This window comes from Nicotiana attenuata, chromosome 2 (genome assembly GCF_001879085.1).
Source record: "Nicotiana attenuata strain UT chromosome 2, NIATTr2, whole genome shotgun sequence".
NCBI classification, from domain to species: domain Eukaryota; kingdom Viridiplantae; phylum Streptophyta; class Magnoliopsida; order Solanales; family Solanaceae; genus Nicotiana; species Nicotiana attenuata.
In genome coordinates this window covers 37,060,399-37,079,114 of record NC_031990.1, presented here as the reverse complement: position 1 = coordinate 37,079,114, position 18,716 = coordinate 37,060,399, and the positions used below count along the sequence as shown (strand labels likewise).

At 34.1% G+C, this 18,716-nt stretch overlaps 1 protein-coding gene across 1 annotated transcript; it reads right to left on the bottom strand.

Moving 5' to 3' along the window:
- LOC109207465 (sulfite oxidase) lies at positions 8,175 to 16,649 on the bottom strand. Its single transcript, XM_019370397.1, has 12 exons — positions 16,488 to 16,649; positions 16,215 to 16,330; positions 16,064 to 16,126; positions 15,924 to 15,960; positions 15,481 to 15,562; positions 12,080 to 12,198; positions 11,845 to 11,940; positions 10,597 to 10,707; positions 10,419 to 10,520; positions 9,324 to 9,371; positions 8,917 to 9,132; positions 8,175 to 8,661 (listed from the first exon to the last, which is right to left on the bottom strand). The coding sequence occupies exons 1-12, from the start codon at positions 16,560 to 16,562 to the stop codon at positions 8,545 to 8,547; spliced, it is 1,182 nt and encodes a 393-aa protein (XP_019225942.1). The 5' UTR covers positions 16,563 to 16,649; the 3' UTR covers positions 8,175 to 8,544.

The following is an 18,716-nucleotide window of genomic DNA, read 5'->3' as shown; positions in this document are numbered from 1 at the left end:
TTCATACATATCAAAAGCTCTCAAATCCGACCTCAAATGGCCCTTCAAATCCCAATTTAAAATCTCAAAATCCCAAGCCCTAGTTCTTCCATTTCTAGTTAAATTTCCATGAATTTCTATGTTAATTTCACAATTAAATCACGTTTTTGGTTCATAGAACTTACCTCAAATCAATCCTCTTCAAATCCCTCTTTGATTTCTCCCAAAGAGCTCTCAAAATGTTCAACAATGGTGGAAAAATGACTAAAACTTGCGGATGAAATGTTTATAACTTTCTGCCCAGTTCCATCAATTCCTTCATCGCGATCACGACCAAGGTCACGCGATCGCGAAGCATTAAAATCCCAGGCTTCGAAAATGACCAATGCGAACGCGACCAAACAACCGCGAACGCGATGCTTCAACTTCCACAACTACGCGGACGCGTCCCACTCCATGCGAACGCGAAGAACAAACTCGCCTGGACTCCAAAGCCTCCTACGCGAACGCGTCCAAACACCTGCGAACGCGAAGCACAAAGAACTCACGCTCCGCGATCGCGAAACCACTAATGCGAACGCGAAGAACGATAACCTGGCCTGCCAAAATCCTTCTACGCGATCGCTGCTGCACCAACGCGATCGCGATGACCAAAAATCCTCTGCACTGCTGCTGCAATTTCTGCAATTATTCCAAGACTCAAACTTCCCGTTAGCCATCCGAAATCACCCCGAGGCCCCCGGGACCTCAACCAAAAGTACCAACACATCCTAAAACCTCATTCAAACTTGTTCCAATCATCAAAACACCTCAAACAACACCAAATTCATCAATTCACATCGAATTCAAGCCTAAGTTTTCTAAAAACTTCCGAAATACGCTTTCGATCAAAAACCCAACCAAACCACGTCCGAATGACCTGAAATTTTGCACACACATCCCAAATGACATAACGAAGCTACAACAACTCTCGGAATTCCATTCCGACCCTCGGATCAAAATCTCATCTATCAAACGGAAATCGCTAAAATACTAACTTCGCCAATTCAAGACTAATTCTACACCGGACTTCCAAAACCAATTCCGATCACGCTCCTAAGTTACAAATCACCTAACGAAGCTAATCAAATCGTAAAAACTCTGATTCGAGCTCATATACAAGTAAGTCAACTCTTGGTCAAACCTTTCAAATTCAAAGCTTTCAACTGAGACTGTTCTTTCAAATTCATACCGATTTCCGTGAAAAACCAAAACCAACGATCTACATCAGTCATAGCACATTACACGGGGCAAGTCATGCCCGAGAACTGGCGATCAAAACGCAAAAGCTCAAAACGACCGGTCGGGTCGTTACAAAATTGGAATGAGTGTTCCTTGAAACTGATCCTGGAACTCTCTGAATATCACTTTTTGGTGATCCAAATTGAAAGAAAAAACAAATGACAACAGTAGTCTCATAGTTAAAAAGCATATATTGCTGAAACAAATAAAAAGAAAAATAACATGTGAGAATAATATATATATATATATATATATATATATATATATATATATATATATATATTCCTTTAGCAACAATCATACCAAGTGTCCTGGCAAGGGTTCAGCAATAAACTACACACTATCCCGGCAATGGGTCAACAATAAAAGTAAATACATCCCGGCAAGGGAGAATCATCTATAACCAAATCTTAACTTAACTTCTATTCATCTCAGCTAACATCAATATTCAAATCATAAGTAATTTTCACGAAAACAAACTTAATCCTTGCTCAATATCGAGATATCAATTAAAGCATCCGTAGTATCATTTAAGAACACAACAAATTTCAATTTAAGACTCACGGTCATGCTCGACTCCAACGTATAGATACTCGTCACCATGCCTATACGTCGTACTCAACAAGAAGCAAATAGCAAATAGGACTCAACTCCTAATCCCTCAAGCTAAGGTTAGACCGAACACTTACCTTGATGCCACGAACACAATTCACGTCACAAATATCACTTTACCCCTTGATTCCACCACCAATTCGCTCGTATCTAGTCACAAGTTACTCAATTACATCAATAAATGCTAAATGAATCAATTCTAATGCATGAAGATGAGTTTCCTAAAGTTCTACCCAAAAGTCAAAAATCGCCCCCGGGCCCACATGGTCAAAACTCGAGGTTCGAACCAAAACCCGATTACACATTCCCCCACGAACTCAAATATATAATTTGTTTTGAAATCGGACCTCAAATCGAGGTCGAAATCCCCAATTTTTTGAAAAACCTAGGTTCTACCCAAAACACCCAATTTCCCCCATGAAAATCATTGATTTTAAGTTGAAATCATGTTACAAGATAATAAGGAGTGAAGAAAACGAGTTAGAAATCACTTACCAACGTTTTGGAGAAGAAAGGTTGTTTGATAAATCGCCTCTTATGTTTTTGGGGTTTTGAAAAATAAAAAATGACTGAAAATAAACCCGTCTATTTATACCCCTCTCAGACCCCCTGTGCGGACCGCACAAAAATGGATTGCGGCCGCACAACCATTCTTGAGATACTGCAGTCCAGTGACCCTGCGCGGACCGCACAAAATGGACTACGGCCGCACAGTTCTCCACCGCGCACCGCACCAAGTCGACCGCGGACCGCACTGGCCCCTCCGCGGCCACACACGATTTCTCGCGGACCACACTAGCGGGTTCAGAGATCTGCAACTTCTCTCAACCTGCAACATTTGTGCTTTAGGCCTAAGGCATCCCGGAACCTACCCGAAACTCGCCCGAGCCCTCGGGGCTCCAAACCAAACATACGCACTAACTCAAAAACATCATATGAACTTATCCGTGCGATCAAATCGCCAAAATAACATCATAAACATCGAATTAAACCTCAAAATCAATGAAATATTTTAAAACTTCTTAAAACCTCAAATTTTCCATTTAAAGTCCGAATCACGTCAAATGACATCTGTTTCTCACCAAATTTCACAGAATCGTCTTAAATCATACATAAGGCCTGTACTGGGCGCCGGAACTAAAATACGGGCCCGATACCAATATGTTCTAATTAAATTTTCATTTCCAAATCCTTTAAACAATTTCAGAAAATAATTTCCTTTAAAAATTCATTTCTCGGGCTTGGGACCTCGGAATTCGATTCCGGGCATACCCTCAAGTCCCATATTTTCCTACGGACCCTCCGGGACCGTCAAATCTCGGGTCCGGGTCCGTTTACCCAAAATATTGACCGAAGTCAACTTAAATGCATTTTAAGTCAAAATTTTAATATTTCACAGATTTTTCACATAACAACTTTCCGGCTACACGCCCGGACTGTGCACGCAAATCGAGGTGAAGATAAAAGAGGTTTTTAAGGCCTCGAAACACTGAATTCATTTTAAATACAGGTGATGACCCAAAGGGTCATCATAGTTATAAAATGTATATCAATTCATCAAGATGCGATTTTCTCTTAACTAAAATACTGAGTTCTTATTACAAACGATATTGGTCATTCTTTCCACATACTCTATAGGCATTGTTTTATCTTCTCTCTGAAAGCTTCACTGGACCAATTACTTAAGTTCCAATGCAAAAGCTATTAAAAGAGATTCAAGACAAAACAATCCTCATAAATTTAGTACCGAGTATTGCAATTAATTTTAAGCGTGGAAGGTTTTCGATACCTTGTTGTGACTATTGCTCTTCTCCTTCTTTTTTTACTTCTCTCCATATGCAAAAAATTTAATTGGATTATAGTAATAATGTGAAATAGACTATAGCATAATGATTCAGATATTTCTTAGATGATTTATAATCCATTTTACAATCTTTTTGTTATCTTAAAGACAGTTGTCATATTCCAATTCTTTTACTGAACAAAATTTACTTATACTTTCTATAATGTATTTATATACATATCCTAATATCTAATATCTTTCTTATACATTTATTTCATTTATTTAACCTAATATTTATTTATTGTAAAGGATGGAGTGCTAATTAAAAAAGCACAAAATAAGTAACTCAAAACTTCCAAAGCTTTGAAAATATAGAGCATACTACATTTGAATCATATTTAATTATCTACCAATGCTTCAATCTCGGCCGACTTTGTATATATATGGAACTTTCCTTTTTATATTTCTTTGTTCCTTCTACTCTCTGTTTGTTTTCATTTTCCTTTGTTATGCCGATACACTTTCCTCTCCTAATTTTATACAAAACTCCAAAAAATTAGAATTTTCCTAGAAGACTCTTTCAAGTTGTATCATTAGCCTATAAAGTGGAAGTGTTCTTATTTAATACATAATCGATCAAAGTGCTTCAATGAAAAAATGGGAGAGGGGACAGTTGATATTGAAAGAGAGGAAAAAAAACTACATTCACACAAACTACATCAAAGTGGTTTTTGCTTCAATCAAGAACTTCTACAATGCTTTTGACCCTTCTCTTCCTTTCTTCTTCGCTTGCTTCTCCCCATTATATTCATGAAATTTAAACCCCTAACGAAAGCTGCCTGATTCCTTTTGCCATGGGTCAAGGAAGAGATATTTATATATAGTAGTATGATCCAACAGGAGTGACAGATAGCAGTGGTTTTGATGCCGTACGTGAAATGAGAAAATGACCTTGGATTGATAATGACTTGGTCCCTTGACCTCATTCATTTTAACAGTAGACCTATTTATGCTAGATTTGAATGCACCATGTGTGGATGTGATGTCTGCTTATATAGTGGTTTTCAATTCGAAATATAACGGTGAAGATTCCATTCATTCAAATTCTGTAATTATGGGATGCACATATAAAGGAGTAACTGAAAGAATTTGGAGAAATCAATGATCACATAAAGCTGTAACTGAAAGAATAATCAATTTTATAACTGAAATTTTATGTTAAGGCTTTAACATCAAAATGTAAATGAATTGTAGATCGGAAATACAAGAAATAATTGTGAAAATCGGAGAGAAAAGATAAATAAGAATGGTGGCTTAAGAGTCATGCCACATAAGCTTCTCTATTGCCCACATTTATATTAATATTAGTCTCTCTACACGTGTGTTTTTCATATAAATTTCTTACTAAATGCTAAATGATAGTTATAAATCTTTAATATGCGTACATATTTGAAAAATATAACTTTAAGACTCTTTATGAATAAAGGGAAAAGGCGTATTGCTCTTTATCCACATCAATCTTTGTTCTTCTATCATAACACTGTCATTAAGTTTTGGTATATCTCTCATACGAAATTGATTGCTCCAATAGGTGATGCTGTAAGCAACATTCTTTGGTCAACTTTATCTTCCATATATCCTTCCGCCATAATAGTATCAATTCCGTATTAGCATAATTGTCTTCTCAAGATTGATTGCTCTTTTATGAAATATTGAAGCCTCACTTTTTCTATTTCAGTACACATGTCATGCACACAATCTTCAATTTCCTCATGTACACCTACAAGTATGTGTTTAATATACTAATAAGTGTTAGAGTTCAAATTTTATTGTTAAATATGAAGAATTGAATTGCCAAATGAGTCCAAGTAAGATAAATTAAAGAATACTCTTTAATGTTCAAATTACTCAATTAATATTTTTCAGTAAAATTTTTAAGCTTGATATATCATCATTGGAAAATAACAATTTGAATTGTATAATGAATTCTCTTTTATCTACTGGCTGAAAATTAGATAATCAATAGCCCACGATATATAATGTGCTCTTCAAAATTACTTCAATTCATATTTTTCAATTAAATCTTTGAGCTGAGATCTTATTCGGACGACTATTGTCCTTTTTCATGTTAGCCTTATGCGAGGAGCTCTCCCAAATTAATTAAGTGAGGCTTAGATAAAGACAATATAAGTTCAACATAGAAATAATTATACGATGTAAAATAAACTGAAATAACCCACAAATAAAGAGGAAAGTGTAGAAGGAATTGGTATATGAATTAAAATGATGAATTTTAATGTTGCTTTGTCGTTGTACTTTCCTAAAATGATCCTGATACAGTAAAAAAAATTTACCATCATTTGCAAGAAGTATGTTTCGTGTAAATTAATTTCAGGAATGCAACAAACTAAAAGCAATGGAATGGGGAAATTTACAGAGTTGTTCGTAAATATGTGTGAATTCATCTTGCTCAAATATAGGAGCTTGTCTGCAAGAGTAAGAAGCATAAAATAACAGTATTATAAGCATGTGGCAACATCTTTCATGGAATATCATATTCTAGATCTATTTATATTCGAAAGATTATACTACAAAGCAATGTTAGCAATTAAGATCATTACTTGCAAGTTGACATAGGAATGATCCAATAGATAAAGAATTTGCTCGTTATAATTTACTCCACGCGTGCCTCCCATTCTTGTACCAAATCAATATCGTCAGACTTGAAATAAAAAGTAAAATCAATATTATAAGTGAAAATTTTATCCTAACTATTCTATTCCAATGAAGAAAGTCCCACATAAACTAAGGCATGGATTTCTGCGAAATTCCGTTGTATCTGTTATTATTATTCTCATCTGTGATGGCTCTTTCATAAATAATATTTATGACATATTTATATTAAATATGACATATAATTATTTTTAATTTTAAAAATAATCTGTAAACGAAATAATGGAGAACATAAATGTTGAACTGGGAATGATCTAATTTAACCAGGGAAAACTCCAAATCCTTATAAACTTCAAAACTAAATGTCAACCCTAAATACTGCTTACTTTCTCCACCAACATTTGAAAGCAACACCTAATATATTAGAGAATAAATTAAAATTACAAGTAACAGCGTAAAAGACTATCACTTTGAATCTAAAGCCTTGTTCCTCTAACTGATTCTGCTCTATGCCAGGTCTCAGAAAAATGGCAATTTTTTTTAGTATATGGGCAAGATTTAACATCTAGAATATTGGAAAAGAGAAATACCATAATAGTGAAATAGACTTGTCACAATTGTGCTTTTCAAGAAAGACCAAGTGTAAGGAATTAAATTAAATTCACAAATTTCAATTTACTTTCTCTCATTGTAAACCCGGAGATACTGAATTCGGGCTCTAAAAAATTGTAAAAGTAGACCTAGAAATTAATAAAAGTACCAGTAACTGAAAATAAGTTGAGAGAAAAATACAATAATTTTAAAAAGGAAATAGAGAAAACTAAGCCTTGAAAAATTAGAACTCAATTAAATTCCAGTCATCTCTAAAATAGAACCATTCCACAGAGTATATCCCAATTCACTAACAATTTGTAAAAGTAGATTTAGATGAAAATAAGTGGAGAATTAAACAAAAATAGAATTTTTAAAAGGAGACAAACCTGGTGGAATCTTTAACAGGGGGAATCGATTAGTGAGAAAAAAGTGTCATGAGACTTTTTAATTTTTAAAGAGGATAACGGTGGCAACTCTTCTTCAAAAAAATGTCCGTATGCTTGGCGTCAGTTCGTAGGGTGGCGCCTGTTGTAGGGGACTTTGCTGAAGTGACACACGTTTTAGGTTCTTATATTCAAGTTAATTAAAAGGACACTTTAATAAATAATAAAGGGGTAATTTAATAATTTGACTTTTAGATTATGATGTTCCTGCTTTTATTATATTGTAGATGTAGATATATAAATTATCTTCCTACTGCACAGTACTTCAATAACACTTCTAAGTTTCAGCTCTACTATTTAAATATTTATATTATCATGTCACACCTGAATGAGTAATAACCGTTTGGCCAAACTTTTAAAAAGTACTTTTATGTGTATTTTCAAAACGTGCTTTTGAGGAGAAGCTACTTTTTTCTGCTTCTGCTTCTACTCAAAAGCATTTTTTTTCCTTCTAAAAGCTTGGTCAAACACTACAACTTTGGAAAAAAAAAGCACTTTTTTTTTTTGCTTTTGGCCTTGGAAAAGCTGGCCAAACAGGCTATAAATCTAAACAGCTGCATCGTTTAATTTAAGCACCTCAAACTCATCTCACCTCACTTCACCTTCCTCCTGTTTGAAGGGCTAACTAGTAGGGTACATTCTATATTTCTATTGGTTAACTTATCCATATCTACAAAAAACAAGGACATGCTCAAAATAAAGCAAAGCAAGTTAAAGAATGCACTTCCACGTGATGGTTGAGGGAGCTAAGCAGATACAGTTGTCAGCTGGCGAGGACTTCATTATAAGAAACCAAAAACAAAGTATAATGAAAAAATAGCCACTCACAAAGTAAAATGTACTACCTAATAACCAGTTTCCTATATATTCTAATAGCTGTAATTGGATTGTCTTGCTTTCAGTACTTGTATCATCCTAAAACTCATTATCCAATGACAAATAATTAGGAACTTGTCCAGATCAAACTCTAAAGGAAAATAAAGAAAAATACATACTGGGGAAAGAAAAACAAACCGATATTCAAGCTGCAATCACTTCCAGATTATTGTTGTTATTTCCATTAGTATTTGAGACAACATTAAGAAAACATGCTATTTTCATTTTAAGCTAGGAAGATACAAACACAACCATTGCATTTGATGCTGAATACTGTCATCCGCCCAACACATGAAACACGGCCTAAAGATTTGCTTGGCCAACTCGGACTTGAACCCGGTGCCATGAGGTGTTCAGGATTCCTCTCAGATTCCAGATAGAATCTATACTTTCAGGTTGGACATTTGCAGCTATATCCACCTATTAAGCATAGAATATCAACTGAGAACAGGAGCAAGAAGCATAGTGAAGTCTTCAGCGTAAAATAACATGAGAAAGCAACTTCGTAATGTATTGAAGCAAATTATGGGCTTGATAGATGAAACATTGTACTTTTTCTAAAGACACACATCACTCTAAAATTAGACTCATCAGAAATTGTTGTAGTTAATAGTTGAACCTTTTTATTATTTGAAGAGAAAAGCAGGATTTTTTTACAGAAAACTTGTTACTTACCGCTTTAGCAACTATCTCTGCACTCTGTGGAATATTTGCCTCAGCTTCAAAAAAGACCCATGCCCATTTGTCACTACTTGCGTCATCAGCAATATATGGAATGCCAGTTCTCTGGTATCTGGTGGCTTCAACCCAAGTTTTACCACCATCGATAGATATGTCTACCCTTTCTATGCCACGCCCCCCTCCTGATACTGCGTACCCCTTGATGGTTATCTGAAAACATATACTAGAAGCTAGAACAACCTAATGAAGTACTATGATTGTCTATATACAGCAGTACAAAACAAGACTGTATAACTGGACCATGCAAACTCATTTACACGAGTATATGTAGAAATACCCATGAAAGCATAAGATAATGTGAAGAAGAGCTTGAATATAAAGTTTATCATATTACAACTGACCTTTCCATGCTTTACAACACTCACATCCTCCAGGGAACATATTGCGCACTGTTACCAGAAAAGGGTATAAAGTAATTGTCAGCAATTGACAAATTTTAAGAAGTTGTAAGCCATGTTGGTATACAGCCAGAAATAATTGCCAAAGTCCGGCCAGATCAATATCTCAGATCTTGAAATTAGACTCTCTTAAAAGGAATCACAAGGGTTTCTAGTTTCTAGAACCATAGTGTAAATAATTCTATTGGTAACACCATATCTCGGGGACATCAATACTTATTACACAGGAAAAGAGAAGTTTTGATATAGTTTAATTGCAAAATCATAAACCCAGTTGTAATATTCTATCAAACAAATTGGAAAAACATGCAGAAACTATATAAAACCAGTTGTCATTTTAATCAAGTGTCTCTCTCAAGTTCAAAACACTGTATCTCTGTGTGTGTGTGTGTGTGTGTGTAGAGAGAGAGAGAGAGAGAGAGAGAGAGAGAGAGAGAGAGAGAGAGAGAAAGAGACTAAGTATTCTTTGGCCCAAATATGAGTTAAATCTGAATAAAAAAACTCTATTTGAAGTTGAAGTTCCTTTTGCACCCAACTTCACTTCTAAATAAATTTGTAAAAAATGAGATTTGTGAGTGAAGTTGAAGATTTGAGAAACTTCACTTGCAAAACATCTTCAAACCAGAACCAAAACTCATGCACAGCTGCTTCAGTATTTTGTGGCCAGATAATGAAGAATCTAAATTAGCCGATATTTGATTTGGTTCCATCATAAGTATAAAGATATCGTGTAACTTACAAAATTGGGGTAAAACAATCCACAAGTAACTCACAAATTCCATAGAAGTACTATTTTATTAAAGCTATTATATCCAAATAAAATGATAAAGGTGGTGTTTGCTTCAATTCCGGTAAGAGTTCTTGAAATTATTTGAAAAGATTTTCCAAAACAAATTTTCAAAATTTTGAAGCAAACGCCACCCAAGTGAGTAATCTTCAAGCCCGAATCCACCTATATACAGGATAGGTAAGTTTATATCAACAAATTAAAAGAACCCCATCGAAAACGTACTGAGAGAGAGAAATTTAAGCAATTACCTGAACAGGGAAGTCCATCTGCGGTCTCCTAGTAGACCAGTTGATGTTATCCCAGTTCACTGTTGGTGGAAACATCTTGTAGTCTTTTTGCACAAAGAAACCCTGTCCAACAGATATTGCTTAACTTTAAAAGAAAATGTTTCATCATTCTGAAGTTACTAATACACAATATAGCAACCTGGCATTCTTCGGCAATGATATTGATGGAATCAAGCCATTTAACTGAACGGGCACCTATCACACCTGGGACAACCACACGCAGCGGATAGCCATGATCCCTATTAAGTGGCTTCATGTGTGAATCCAGTAAGGTTAGTATAGGATGTTGCAAGTTGAGCTATCAACTTGATAGACTTTAAAAGGAAATTGCCAGGGCCAAAACAGACATTTCCAAGCTGGCATTCAAAACGCTAGTGTTTTCATAAGCATTTCGAGCGTAGAAACAAAAATTACAAGTAAATTTAGAATAACATGCTCAAAATTCCATTTTTATTAAGAAGGCTCAAATTGCAATCAGAAGTATAATTATCTACCAATAAGACATACCCCCACTTTCTTCCCATTGATTGCTCTCTGATGGACTGCTCAACCAAATAGATGACATTAATTTTAAATGGAAATAAATTCAGAAAGTCGACACCTTAACAATAAACTCCCAAAATTCCATCCAACAAATTTGAAACACAGAATTAAGCAACAATGGTATCTGATATTGTAATAAGTCAGCACTCATCACGAGGTTACACTTGATTGATGCACTGAAAGTACCAACAGACTAAAGTCAATCACTCAAATTTAACAAAATGCTCATCCCTGTAAGAAATCAGACAACTCCACAAGGTTAGAGCTAAAGGACAAACCAATTGAATAGGTTGTTATATTGGATTCGTATGTGCTAAAAATTGTTAAAATATGTCAACTCAAGACCCAATAATAAGAAGAATTACTCAAACAGTTTCAAATAGAATGCTTTGGTTTGACTTTTAACGAATTGTATATAAACTTATAAGCTGCACTGTTAATGTTTAACAAGGGAAAATATGGGCCCACAGGAAACTTCTTTTTTTAAGTATACAATAGGAAATTGTACCGAGAAAAGTCTGCATGGTCTCTTAAATCTTTTTTAGAGTATAATTTGTTTGAATTGTTTATGTCTTAGAAAAGTGGATATTATGCTGACACGGGCTAAAATAGGTATACATCAATTCGAAGAACAGGTAACACTAGTTGGATCATTTTGAGATGTAAACTTTTTTCATCATAACATAGGTAAAGCTGAATAAGGACAATAGGTCAAATTAATATAAGACCGAAGCTGCACACAACATTGAATCTATTGCATACCATCTTACAAAACAACAAAATATGAAACAGAGAAAACAAACATATTTAACAATAATAGAAGAAAAAAAGAGACTTGTATTACCTCGCCATTCATCTCATAAGCGAGTAGAACATCAGCTTCAGGGTTTGTAGCCTGACTCAATGGAATTGATGCCTTGTAAGGACCTCCTTTTTCCTCCTAGAAACATAGGAAAATTTTACAGCAAACTATATGTTACTCAGAGAGCAATCAATTGTTACTAGTACAGAAAAGTAAAAGAAAAAAATAAGGGAAAAAAGAAACAACCTTAGAAAAAATAAAGGAAAAAAGAAACAACCTTACACTTGTCAATGCTCACAAATTCAACATGTTTTCCTCCAGATTGTGTGATACTCGTCAGATAAGGTATTCCGACTAATTTTAGAACATCTGCCAATTTCGCTCCACCCCAAACAGCTGAAATGCACAACAATGTAATTAGTTAAATGTAAATCTATTTTGTTTTATACAAAATGAAGCATCAAGAGCATTTTAAGTAAAGCATGCTTTTTTGTCCCCCCAAAAAATAGGAAACCATCGACGAATGATGCATCACTATATAACTTAAAATTCATAACAATTAGCATTTATATTTTTTTGAGTAAGGTAACAGAACTTGGCAGATATATTTTCTATCAGATAAATGCAAATATGGTTTAATTAATTATTTACCATATGCACAAGATAATGAATTGAAATAAAACATAAATTCATATACTCCTTTCACTCAATTGTTACAAGTTCCACAACCTATAACTACATCTATCCCAGTTTATGTGACTAGGTATAGAGCTTAAGATGTTAATTTGACTCTTTTATTATATACGTAGTGAAAAAATATTGCAATAATAGCAGAAAAGTTTTGATACAGAAAATGTTGCATTTTCTATATGATGTTTGAGGTCTTGAAAACTGTGACTATCATTTCAAAGAAAACTATAAGTTGGAAAGTCACACATTACCATAGTAAAGTGAATAGAGTTACTCTAGTACAGTTTTTGATTCCTATGTTAAATATTTTTCAAATTTAATGTCCCAAGTCTCACAATTTTTCTTAACAATAGGTCCCTAAGTCTCTCACAGGAATGCAGAAACTAGAATATCTATTAAGCCCTCTTGACTAAGTCAGATAATGCGTATGTTTTCTTCCTATAACTTTTTCTTTTTATATATTGCATTTCTTTACTGCTTACTGTGCTTACCTGAGCCGTGAGTCATTCGGAAACAACTTCTCTACATGCACAAGGTAGGGGTAAGGTCTACGTACATACTACCCTCCCCAGACCCCACTTATGAGAATATACTGGGTATGTTGTTGTTTTTAAATCTTGGGTATGTTGTTGTTTTTAAATCTTGGGTATGTTGTTGTTTTTAAATCTGTTGCCTCTTGACTAAGTCATCTAATTTTATTTACATCTGGTGCACATGACCACTTCACTGTACGTAACAAAAGAAGTCTTTTCCTTTGTGAATTGCAACTTATCATCCCACTAGACATACTTCGCAGTTCGCACAGGTAATATAAGGAATACTTCACGATAGGTAACCATCTGAATCATGAACTTAGTTCCTTTTTTGAGGAAGCAATCATGAACTTAGTTCTAACTGATATTATATAAGTTCCGCTAAGTTTTTAGAGGAAGTTCAATGGAATCTCTTAAGTGCTAATAATACACAAACCGATAATCTGTTATACACGTGTCGAGGCGTAAGACCTGATTAAGTTCCTCAAATAAATTCTTTTAGAATACTAAAAAACGCATATTAAAAGCATGAAGGTCCTTAGCGAAATGTCGTTTGCCTTTTTTACCCTTTAAAAATAGATTTCACAAGGGGACAAATTGTAATTTAATAACTTCCTAATATTTAGAATACTGCAATTAATACTTAACCTAATATTTAGGACTATAATGTATAATAAGTTCCTCAACTTACTCTTCGTTAGGCAATATATAACAAATCCTTTAAAGCTGCAAATCTCACACGAAGCTAAAAAGCCCAAAAAAACTAACGCCACAAAACCTTGCCATCATCAAGGTGAAGTAATACTACAAAAGCTTACTTGTTTAAATAATAATAATAATAATAATAATAATAATAATAATAATAATATTATTATTATTATTATTATTATTATTATTATTATTGTTGTTGTTGTTGTTGTTGTTGTTGTTGTTGTTGTTGTTGTTGTTGTTGTTTAAATATTATTGATGATTCTTTTAGGAGCATGCTCCAAAAATTAGACACGAAGTAACAATATACAAAGCAATCCGGTTGCTCATTCAAAAGATTATTGATACGAACTAATCTCGCAGTGGATATGTAGCTTTATTTTCCATGCGCGTACTCAAAAACTTAGAAAATTGTAAAAATATACTTATTTGCCGATTTTCTCCAAAACAATGAGCCAAGAATATTCAAAGCATGCACGATCGTACAATGAATAATCAAATTATTTTTTTACTGCATGCAATTTTTTTTAAAAAAAATATTTGTTAGAAGTTAGAATATACTATGAACCAAATCACAAAATACATGGCTACATGACTGCTTGCGCCAGAATGATCTCAATACCAATCGACAAAAGAAATATTCTTTTTTAATGACAAAAGAAATAAGCTTATTGTGACCGAACTAAACAACCAAAAAAAAATCATTTTACATGAAAGTATTGTTTTAACTTCTTATAGAGGTTCACACGACGATCATTATCCTCATTATCTAAGACCGCAAGCTATCAAATTCTTTGGCTTCAAAACCAAATCGAGATAGTGAAAATAAAGAGATGTAACACAAATACATCTTTCGAATAATTAGTTGTGCTATTTTAAAAAAATTTTCTCATTTATACAGGGTACACGCGCAATGCGCGTACACTAAGACTAGTACTAAAAAACGATAGAAATTGATTCGATCGGTCAAAAACAGTCCATTTAGCAAAGTAATACTCACATCAGACATTGAATCTTCCAAGGAGAACCTCGAAATAAGTCAGTAACAAAGAATAAAAATAGTAAGGCAATTAAATTATACAGCATCTTGAAATCAGCAGCGAGACATGTAAATATATAGGAAGTGAAACCTCCCATAAGAAGAAGATAAAGGAACAACCCATACGAAGCAGTTAAAGCAATCGTATTTTACTAAATCTTGTATCACAAGTTAAAATAATATGTGGGAGCTGCAAAGGTGGATTGATGGTGATCTCCTTTTCAATCCAAGGATGGAGTAAAACATAGAACAATAAACTACTAGATGTCTATGGTAGTATAGTAAGTGTACCAAGAAAAATCCTTTAACTCTCCTCTGCTAGGATTTACTAATCTTCAATGAACTTGCATTAACAGAGATTAGGCCCACTCTAATAACCTATAAAATTGTATTTGACTACTTAGGGAAGAGCGTGCACACAAGATCACATGTAGATAATGAAATAGAAGTGGAAACTTCCCAACATAGAAATCTCGAACTATGTCTACCTATTTGCAAATTCCCATCCAATCTAGTTTATTTCTCAAGTTTTATATGATGGAAGCACTGCAGGTGTAACCAATAGACACCAAAATATGCTTGGATGACCCTAGGTGAAACGCTTCATTTATTTTTCACAAGAAGTCAAAACAAAAAAGGAGTATACTTCTTGATAGGCAAAGGGTAGAGAAAATCAGATAACTTGGCAAGAAATCTGAATCAACTTACCATTTCCTATAGCAGAAATATCCCAACCAACTCCTTTCACTGTTCGACTCTTGCTCATAGCAGTTCTTCTGTTACCAGCACACTAGAGAAGAATTAAACAAATTAGTTTTGCAAGAAAACTGAACGATCTACAGTAGTGCATATTTTTCTCATGAGAATTTTGTAAAATATGGCTAGAAAAAATCTTTTTCATTTTTCTCATTCCCCATTCCATAATCTCTCCCAGCCGCGATCACAATTACCTCGTAAGCCGATCCAAGATTTGACGTTATGGGTTCAAGTTTGGGATTCTACTACAATGCAATTGATTTAATAGGTTCAAAATCACTTTTTTGTACTTATTTAGTGAATTTTTTAACACATAGATGGGGTGCAAGCCAAAGCTACTGAGTTTGGATGAACACATACATGTACGACCTAGAGCCAGAGAATTTAGAATTTACCTGTAAAGTGGCAGTAACAGTATACTTCGGAAGCTTCCTGATATATATATTTATACACAAAAAATAAGTCAATTACCGAGTAGCTTGAAAATTGAAGTATTGATATAAGGGAGATGCACAGTAGAGTCTAGTATGCTCACCAAATATCCTTCATAAACAGTTCATTGGAATTTTCAATAAGACCACACACAGATACAGAATACCTGCAAACAGGCTCAGCACTATAAGCAAGAAAAATTCTAAAATACAAAAAAAAAAATTACAAAAATTAAGCCAAGGTATAAATAAAACCTCTCTATGTCATCGACTACTGGTATGGGTCCGTGGTTTCTCTTGTAAAAGAAATCAACAGGAGTAATATAAGATGATATCAAATCAGAACGAGTTGGCTCAGCATTAAATGGTTCCTACACCAAAAACGTTAATTGAGAATTCCCGTAATAATTTGATCAGCAGACAATCTTCTAAACGAATTAGCAGAAAATCGCAATAGCAAAATCCGAAATAACGATCAAAAGGACATACTAATTCATAAGCACTAAGAATGGAGTATATAAGAGTAACCTTGGCATTAATTTTGAGGCTAGGATGGCGAGGGGGTTCTCGAGAATAATCGGAAGGTCCATGTATCCCAGGCATTTTCTCACTTCTCAGCTTCTTCTTCCGCCGGCTTCTCTGCGTTGTGTGCGTGTGAAGAGAGATGAATGAATAAAAAGGGATCTTTTGAGGTGAATTCCTCTGTCACTAAATTTGCGGCTAAAAAGAAAAGTTATTCTGAAGGGGTCCCATGTTATTGGAAATCCAACGGTGATTAAGGGCGGTGTCAAATCTGATGTGTCAGAATATTGTAAGGTCGAACTCGCCTCGATAGCCACGGTGGATTAGTTGGAAATTGGAACAAGGTGTGCCACTTTCTCAACTTTTGCATTTTTAACTTGTGTCTGCTTTGCAAAAATAATTGCAAGCGTACCCACTTTTTCGCGTAGCTTCAATATAGAGGACTAAAGTAGCAAAGGCAATCACCCAAAACTTCAGCATTCTAGTAGACGGTCATGAAGTAGCAAGTGTGCTGAACCAAGTGTGCTGAAGTTTTTGTTTGTAATTGATGAACTTAAGCATAGTAGCTTAAGTTTTGTTCTCTATTTGCTGAAGTTTTTGTTTGTAATTGCATTAAATAAACTGAAGTTTTTTGTCCTGAATTTATTAGTTTTGTCATTAAGCTTTTTCAAAAACTTCGTTCATTTATAAAAACTTCAGCACTAAATAAACTGAAGTTTTTTTGTCCTGGATAAGTTTTTTCAAAAATTTCAGCAGAAGATGCTAAAGTTATTTAGTTCATTTGTAAAAACTTCAACACTAAAAGCTGAAGTTTTTTAATTAGCTTTGACATCATCTACACAATATGAATGGTTTTGCCCGAATGCGACCATACAGTGATGAAGGTAGTCTTGTTTAACTGTAAGACTATGAACTTCCTGCCTTAATTAGTTGCCTAAAAGCAATTCCTGCAGCAAATAGTGCTGCTAAATCACACTTATAAATTGAACCCACAGCCATTGGTCCACCTTCTGGATATGTAAATAAGAATTTTATTGGGAAATTATCCAAGTTGGATGAAACTCGTACTCCCATATGCATTTATGCCTATTTATCCTTTGTTTATGTCTTTGTTGAACATAGCATGCATCTTTATCCCTTGATTCAGTTGTGTTCATCTGTGCTAAAATTTATTTCTGCCTTTATCTTCGACAGTTGCTTTAGCAACACCAACAGCAGCAGAAGAAAGAAGTAGAAGAAGAAGAAGAAGATGAAGGAGGAGGAGGAGGAGAAAGGGGCTGAAGTTGTTTAAAAAGTAGGTACAAGTTAAAACCTTTTTTTAAAAATTGTTATATGTTAAATGGGGGCGACCAAATAGGACGCCCCGTGCAATTTTTACCTATTCATCATACCATGTCCCCGGCCCATTGTTTTCTTAACTTTTGTGTTGATGCCGATTAAGGTCCAGTTTGTTCGTAAATTAAAAAGAAAAATTAATAATGTGTTAGTTCATAAAATTTTGTAAAATTTTAGAAATTTTTTGAAAATGAGCTGTTCAAAAATCAAAAAGTGATTTTGACTACTTTTTTAAATTTTTCAGATTTTTTTTTCTCCCTCACAAAACTGTAATATTTTTTGAGTAAAATGCATGTCTAAACATAATTTCAAATTCCAAATATTATTTTTCAACTTAACTTCAAATAATATTGTTTTTCAAAAATTATAGTAATTTTTATAGCCAAACGCCTACTGAGGCTCACTTTGAAAAATTCCTATTAAAGATCACTTCGTATTCACAACTCTAACACAAAATCTTTACTTAAAGATGAGAAAGTAGTCACCAATTCAACACAAGTCCTAATGGTCCATTGTTTTCCTTAATGCTTTCCCTTCTTCGTATTCACAACTCTAACACAAAATCTTTACTTAAAGATGAGAAAGTAGTCACCAATTCAACACAAGTCCTAATGGTCCATTGTTTTCCTTAATGCTTTCCCTTTGCCCTTTCTTCTTTTAAGTCCGATGTTTTAAGAGAAATTTTCATAAAGCACTATCTTTTAGTGGTAATTAACTATCTATAGATACCATTTGTTATATTACGAATTGTAGATACGTTTTCTGTTGTTATAAGATATATTAGATATATTTAAGCTACTATATACATGAATACAATAGCAAAAATAGGCATGAATCAGGGAAGTCCAGCGAATCAGTTGTTGTATTCGAGTGTATTCGACTGTATTCATGGCGTGAAAC